This window comes from Colobus angolensis, unplaced genomic scaffold (assembly GCF_000951035.1).
Source record: "Colobus angolensis palliatus isolate OR3802 unplaced genomic scaffold, Cang.pa_1.0 Scaffold271, whole genome shotgun sequence".
NCBI lineage: Eukaryota > Metazoa > Chordata > Mammalia > Primates > Cercopithecidae > Colobus > Colobus angolensis.
The window spans coordinates 639,224-647,230 of NW_012115944.1; the positions used below are offsets into that span (position 1 = coordinate 639,224).

Below are 8,007 nucleotides of genomic sequence, written 5' to 3' on the forward strand. Positions count from 1 at the left end.
AGATCATGCCACTGCACTCCAGCCTGGGTGACAAAGTCAGACTCCATCTCAAAAAAGAAAAAAAGAAAAAAGAAAAAAAAAAAAGAGTTGTAACACTCACCAGGAAGGTCTGTGGCTTCATTCTTGTGGTCAGGGACACCACGAACCCACTGGAAGGAACCAACTCCAGACACAACACCACAAGAAACATTGGGGGAGAGGCCCCCCCAGACCCTAGTGACTCTAACCTTGGGAGAGAAGAAAGGTCGAGGGGTTAGGTCAGGGTCACTAGCTTGATGGGTGGGAGGGGCAGCGGAGGGACTGAGGACCCAAGTGGCCAGAGCTGCCCTCGTCAGTGGCTGGTGCCTGCTGTCCTCACGTCTCTCTGCCTTCCTCAGGTGACGAGTCTCCCGAGGGCCCTGCACCCACCTGCAAGCATTTCAGACAGCGTCACGGGTGCCTGGAGGCTACCCCTAAACCTCGTTCTAAGCCTGTCCAGAGATGACTAAGGGATGCTCCTATACCTCTCTGAAGAGGCAGGAGGCAGGCTCTGGGTGCTGGCCACTGGCCCTCTGCTTCAGGACAGCCCTGGTGGCAGTCTCCTTCCTTTCTGCTCATTTCATTTCAATACATCAAGCACCTCCTCTACATACCAGGCTCTTTGCTGGGTGGCAGATGCCCCCAAGCCTATCCTGGCGGGCCTGGGCAATGAGCACTGTATGCCAGGCGCTAGGCCCAGCCTTCACTTCCAGGGTTAACCCGCCCCGCTCTGGCCACCTGGATCCTTGAATGAATGGGAGAATACGGCCGATCTCCAGAGAACAGCATTCTCTCAACCTCTTCTTGTTGCACCAGAGATGGCCTCCTCGAAGGCGTACTGGCAGAGCTGGCCTGACCCAGCGGGCAGCCCTGTGAGGCCGCAGGGGCGAGGAGCCGCCAGCCATACCACATGGCTCTCCTGGAACGGAGTTGCCTGAGCCTGGCCAAGCTGCCTTGAGCACCAGGGCTGGAGTCCATTGCAGGCACAAGGCAAAGAATTGCGTCTTGAGGGAGGGCCTGGAGGAAGGCAGGCGGGAGGGAGGGCGGGGAAAGGACGGCAGGGAAATGAAGCGGGCTGTGAAAGACCAGCACCAGATGAAAGTACTGAGATGTTCAGGACAGGCCTGATTTTCTATATCTTAGGGGCTGGAACTGCCAAGAGGCCCCGGGAAAAGACTGCAGGCTTCACTTCCACCAGAACCAGCACCATTTGAGGGGCAGATCTCAATCCTTCCTTGTCCAGGCAAGCAGGCGGGATGCCAGCGCTGGAGAAAGGGGAGGAGGCGGGATGCCAGCGCTGGAGAAAGGGGAGGAGGCAGGATGCCAGCGCTGGAGAAAGGGGAGGAGGAGGAGCGGTGGGCAGGCCTTTCCTGATGGAGATGGACACGCTGGGGGCACTGAGGTTCAAGGCCACACAGTGAGGAGTGCAAAACCTTAACTGTCTCCTTGCATCGGCTGATGGTAGAGCTTTAGTTATAGCCATTTCAGGGAAATCCTGGTCAGTTAAGCTTTTCTAGTGCAGTTGGGATTTTCGCCTATATTTCCAGGTGCCTCTGAGGTCCTATGGCGCGTCCAGGTTTCGCAGCTGGCGGGGGGGGCCTCTGGTCCCCGATCGTCTATGTCCATGCTGGCTTATGCAGGGGTGTCCTGCCCTTCTGCATCTCCCTCAGGGACTTGGGGAAGCTTGGATGGTGTCTTTCCTCATACTGGGGCTGCAGGGGGCTCAGGACACTGCCTCTGTCCTGCTATTCCCTCATGACAATGATAACAACAAAATATGTATGATTTACTAAGTACACGCCCTATTCTAACTGCTTAACACGTATTAACTCAGTCTTCCCAATACAACATCAGGTAGGTGCCACTGTCCCCCCTTTACAGATGAGACGTCTAAGGCACAAAGGTGAAGAACTTGCCATGCCAACTCTCCTCCCTGCACTAGAAAAAGTGTTGTGGAGTGGGCAACAGGGTTGCAGAGAGCCCCTCGAGATCTTGCAGTCAGGCTTGGGGATTGAAGAACTTTGTCTCAACCTCTCATCTCTGTAGAGAGTTTTAGGGCTATTTTGAGACTTGAGGGCTAAGCATGACCTCTTTCCTTCTGAGCCTCCATGGCCTCCCTTCCCAAAGCAGTGGAGGAGGGACACCTGGGTCTCCTGGGTTGTGGGATACAATGCATAGAAATAAAGTGGGGCTTGGCTGATGTATTAGACATTTATACCATTGGGGAATGCTTTATTTTATATTTTATTAATATTTATTTTTATTTTTTATTTTTTTTTGAGACGGAGTCTTCCTCCGTCACCCAGGCTGGAGTGCAGTGGCGCGATCTCAGCTCACTGCCTCCCAGGCTTAAGTGATTCTCCTGTGTCAGCTCCCTGAGTAGCTGAGATTACAGGCACCCTCCACCAGGCTTGGCTAATTTTTTTTTATTTTTAGTAGAGACCAGGTTTGACCATGTTGGCCAGGCTGGTCGTGAACTCCTGTCCTCAAGTGATCCCCCTGCCTCGGCCTCCCAAAGTGCTGGGATTATAGGCGTGAGCCACCGCACCTGGCCTCATCACTGCCTTTTAATAAATGAGACTGTCCTCTTGGAATCTCAAGCCATGAAAAGCTCCATATGGCAGGCAGACTCCTGCCAGGAAATCAAATTGATAGTGTGGGTAGTCACCAGCCCCGCAATGTCTACCCCACCCTGGACCTCATGGAAAGCATTCCTGGTTGGGTTAAACCCCTGAAACAGTTTTTTGTAGAGAGAGTACAGTTTTGGCCAGGCGCCGTGGCTCACGCCTGTAATCCCAGCACTTTGGGAGGCCAAGGTGGGCGGATCATGAGGTCAGGAGATCGAGACCATCCTGGCCAACATGGTGAAACCCCGTCTCTACTAAACGCACAAAAATTAGCTGGGTATGGTGGCGAGTGCCTGTAGTCCCAGCTACTCGGGAGGCTGAGGCACGAGAATCGCTTGAACCCAGGAGACAGAGGTTGCAGTGAGCCGAGACCATGCCACTGCACTCCAGCCTGGCGACAGAGTGAGACTCCATCTCAAAAAAAAAAAAAGAGTACAGTTTTCAAAAACCTAATGATTTTCTGATGTAAACCTGTGATGGTCTTCTCAGCTGCCTCAAACACTGTCACATCCTCCTGTGGATTCGAGCTGTCAGGATGTTTACACGGCCACCTCAAATTCCATTCAGCTCTCTACAAAACTTATTTCTAGATGTGCACCGCCCCTTCTTATACATTCCTCAGTACTGGATCCTGGACAAATCTTTAGTCAACCTTAAAGTTCAATTCAAATGGCTCATTTTCTCACAGAGCTTGAGGCTATGTTTGTTGAGTGGAGGAACTTGAGGTTTTAGGAATTTTATTTAGATCATGGAGATATTTTCAACTCGAATGGCTCTTAACTTTGATCTTGGGTCTAGGCTGCCTGGTTGAACCTACTACTGGTTTTCTTTTTCTTTTTCTTTTTGAGATGGGGTTTTGCTGTGTTGCCCAGGTTGGACTGCAATGGCGCAATCTTGGCACACTGCAACCTCTGCCTCCTGCGTTCAAGCAATTCTCCTGCCTGAGCCTCCCAAGTAGCTGGGTTTACAGGCATGTGCCACCATGCCTCGCTAATTTTTTTTGCATTTAGTAGAGTTGGGTTTTCGCCATGTTGGTCAGGCTGGTCTCAAACTCCTGACCTCAGGTGATCCACCTGCCTCTGCCTCCCAGTGCTGGGATTACAGGCGTGAGCCGCTGTGCCCGGCGAACCTACTGGTTTTCAAGAGTTGCATCACTTTAACTGGAACATATCGGAAGAGTAGGACCAGATTTTAAGGTGATTCAAGCCTAGCCTTCCTAAAACCCTACTGGTTCCTTAATTCAGCTCAGGGCAGCCCTTTGCAGCAAAATCTCACCCTTTGAGACTCCCAGGAGAGGGTGGGTCAGGGAAGCAGGGGCCTTTCCTGCTCTGGGAAGTCTTAAAGGCAGGGGGGAGAAGTGCCACCTCCTCTTCGTTTCATCTTTCTCTCTCGTCCTCCTCTCTCAGCCCTTTTTCTGTCCCTCCCACCATTTTTAATCTATAGAGGCAACGAGCTTTAGCAAATGTATCCAGTTGTGTAAACGTTGCCGCAAAGCAGCTTTATAACATATCCCTCACCCCCAAAAGTCTCCTGGACCCTATTTGCAGTCAATCCCTGCCCCTTCCCCAGCCCCCGGCAACTACCGATCTGCTTGCTGTCTCTCTAGTTTTGCCTTTTCTAGAAATTGTATAAATCATATACTATATAGTCTTTGCTGTCTGGCTTCTCTCACTGAGCATAACATTTTTGCATGTACCATAGTTTGTCCCCTCCATCTTTTATTATTATTATTATTATTATTATTATTATTATTATTATTTCAGACCGGGTCTTGTAGCCCTGTCTACAGGCTGCAGTGCAGTGGTGTGATCATGGCTCCCTGCAACCTTGACCTCCTAGGCTCATGTGATCTTCCTATCTCAGCCTCCTGAGTAGCTGGGCCCACGAGGGCGTGCCACTACACATGGCTAATTTTTTTATTTTTTCTGTAGGGACAGGGTCTTGCTATGACCCAGGCTTATCTCAAATTTCTGGGCTCAAGTGGTCTGCCTGCCTTGGTCTCCCAAAGTGCTGAGATTACAGACAAGAGCCACCATACCTGGCCCTTTTATTATTTATTTATTTATTTATTTATTTATTTTTCATATGGAGTCTTGCTTTGTTGCCCAGGCTGGAGTGCAGTGGCGTGATCTCAGCTCACTGAAACCTCTACCTCCCAAGTAGCTGGGACTACAGGTGTCCACCACCATGCCCAGCTAATTTTTTTTTGGTATTTTTAGTAGAGACGGGGTTTTGCCATGTTGGCCAGGCTGGTCTCCAAGTCCTGACCTCAAGTGATCCATCCTTCTCAGCTTTGCAAAATGCTGGGATTACAGGTGTGAGCCACCACGTCCAGCCCTTTTATTATTTTTTGGCTTAACTTTTTCTCCCTCTCACTCTCTCTCTCTCTCTCTCACACACACACGTACTCAAATACACTCATGCACACATAATTTTCTCACTAACCCTCTGACCTTTCACCCCAAGTCCTGACTTGGTCTTTGGGTCCTAAGATGCAATTAGGAAAAAAAGTGTGGAGTCCACACCCCAACTGCATCCTAAGTGGGTACTACAGGGGCAGCCACCATCCAGCCTGCCCCAGCCCATGGGGGCCCAGGATGTAGCATCCCCAGTGATGGCGGGAGCGAGGGAGAAGTGGAGGTGAGGTGGGGACTGTGAGATGTGCTTCCCTCTTCCTCCAACTTGAGACCCTCGGCCTCTGACCAAGGCAAGTGAAATAAGCATGAACAAAATTGGGACAATAAAGTCAGTTTACTGAATGAATACATGGCTCGAGTCCACTCAGGGTGGAGTGAGGCCTGGCAGGCGCCCTCAGCAGTGGGACCCCAGGCCACTGGACCTGGCAGGGCTTCCGGGTCCTCTTGGGCTTCTGGGCTAAGGGGGCAGCAACAGGCCAGCCTGGCAGGGGCTCCACAGTCCCAGGCTGCTTGACCTGTGCTGTCTGGGACTAGACTGGTCGCTGTGGCTGCCCATAGATGCTCAAGGCAGACCCCAAAAGAGAGTGGCACAAGGTGAAAATGCTAACTGTGAACACCTGGTTTCAGTTTCAGTAAAGAAGAGGAGGAAGGGAGGCACTTGGGGATGTAGAAAGAAGGGCTGGCGGGAGAGGGCTCCGCCGAGCTCCATGGTTGGCTTCCTTGCTAGACGACCCAGCTTTGAGAAACGCCGCCTTCATTTCCATCTCCCAACTCCGAATCTGGAAGGCAAGAAGATGTTTCAGGCCGGAGGGCCGCAGCAGACTGTGGAGTCTGTTACAGGGGGCATGGCACTGCCGCTCTGTCTTCTCCCACCCCAGCCCTGAGGGCCAGCCACCCACATGGCCACAGTGCCTGGAACAGTGTGGGGAACAGAGACCTGCAGTCTGGGGCTGGGGAATCTGCAGATTGCCCCATTGGGGTTTCAGCCACACCAGCTTCCCCCAAAGACAGCATCTTGGTCATCTCCACATCCCGACATAGCCTGGTGCAGCACTTGTTTTCAGGCTGAATACCTGCGGGGGCCATTGCTTCCTCTCAGGGTAAGACCGCACTTGAATCTCTGCTTCCTAATTTGGCAGGGAAGGGGGAACTGACTCAGGTGTTTGAGGAGTCTTTCAGAAATCAATGGCTGGAGGCAGAGGGACGCGTGATAGCAGGGAGAAGGGAGGGACAGCAAGAGGCACTGGGTGGCAGTACAATCCAAGTGGAGGAGGTGGAGTTGGTGTGTGTGGGGGGGTCTCCTTTATTCTTGGGGGAAACTCTTGTTCTCAATATGTTTCTTTCCCCCTTGGCTTGAGTGAATGATCCCTGACAATTTAGAAACAGTTTAGGCTGGGCGTGGTGGCTCTCGCCTGTAATCCCAGTACTTTGGAAGGCCGAGGCGAGTTAATCACTTGAGGTCAGAAGTTCCAGACCAGCCTGGCCAGCATAGCAAAACGCCGTCAACGTAAAATACAAAAATTTAGCCAGGGGTGGTGGCGGGTGTCTGTAATCTCAGCTGCTTAGGAGGCTGAGGTAGGAGAATCGCTTGAACTTGGGAGGCAGAGGTTGCAGAGAGCCGAGATCGTGCCACTGCACTCTAGCCTGGGTGACAGAGCGAGACTCCATCTCAAAAAGAAAAATAAAAAAAGAAGAAGAAAAAAGAAAAGAAAGAAAGTTTCTGCCTGTTGTGGAAGAAACTGTTGCAAGGAGCAGGAGCAACTGACATGCCCCCAATCCTACCTGGACCCTCTCACCGTTTCAGTTCAAACCAAGGAAGCCCCAGCCTCTGAGCTGCCCCCATCCCCTCATCCATCCTGTGCTTTCTCTAAAAGCCAACAGCCTTGACTGGGTGTTTGGTGAGGCGCTCTGGCCCAAGGGCACTCATGCCCGCCCCTGTCCTCATCTGTTTGCATATCTGCATATTGGCCCCTCCCCCCACCCCTTGTCTTGGTGACACTGGGAAGTTATTTGTGCTACTGGGAAGCAGCTGTCCTGGTGCTGGCTCCTGCGCACACCCAGGGACTCTCCCCAGCTGCCCTAACTTCGGTTGCAGTTGTGGCATTTGTGTGAGGCTTTGGTTCTCACGTGCAGGGGAGGGGACCTAGTCAGCAGGCTGGCATGGGCACCACAGAGCCACAAAGAGGCTGGCACCTCTCTGTGCTACCTGGTGTGCCCTGATGTTTTGCCTTTTCCTTCTGTGTACCTGAACCGAGCTAGGGCAGCAGGTCACAGCTGTGACTCAGCTCTGGCAACCCATATTAACGAAGTGCTGCCAACCAGGCGGGTCATGCTAGGATGCCAGGGGACCAAGGGAGTGTGGCCTACGGGGGAGGCTGGATGCCTGTGGCTCTGCCACTGGCTACCCTGGCTCTTGTCTTGAGAATGGCTCTGGCGGGAAGCCAGGCCAGGGCTGCGACTGGTCAGCACCCCAGGATCATCCCTCTGTGCTGGGTTCTCCTTGGCCTTGGTTGTGCCCACCCATGTCTGGGGCGTGAGAAGAGCTGCGGGCAGGTGGAGCGGGCCTGGGCTTCCAGGAGAGAACTGGCTGTCTCCCCTGGGGCCGAGAGCGGCAGGGGAGGGGTGGTGATGGGGTGGATCCTCGAGCGGGTCCCAGCTCCCGGAGGAAGGATGGCAAATGAGTGGGGGTCGCTCCCTCTGTGGGACCATTTGCCTCGGAGCAGCACGGAAGCGCGGCAGGTTCCCTGTCTCCCGTGGAGACTCTTTTTGGAGCACCACCCTAGGGATGCTCTTCTGCTCTCCGGAGACGTCGGTCTTCCCTGCGGCCCGGGCGCCCCAAGCCCAGGCTCCACAGTGTGTGGGGAAAGGCTCGGTCCTGCTCGGCGAGGCCCGCCCTGGGCACTAGGGGTCGCCCCTGCCCAGCGGAAGCCACGTGGGCGCGCCCG

General features: G+C 53.3%; 1 protein-coding gene across 3 annotated transcripts in view; it reads right to left on the bottom strand.

The window, feature by feature from the left end:
* Positions 1 to 5,377: 5,377 nt before the first annotated feature.
* The window catches only part of MARCH10 (membrane-associated ring finger (C3HC4) 10, E3 ubiquitin protein ligase), a 116,693-nt gene continuing 114,063 nt past the window's right edge, over positions 5,378 to 8,007 (bottom strand). For all 3 annotated transcript variants that reach the window (XM_011947917.1, XM_011947916.1, XM_011947918.1), the window contains one exon: positions 5,378 to 5,841. In XM_011947917.1, the coding sequence (XP_011803307.1) occupies positions 5,786 to 5,841 (56 nt within the window). In that variant the 3' untranslated portion in view covers positions 5,378 to 5,785. The remainder of the gene's footprint in view (positions 5,842 to 8,007) is intronic.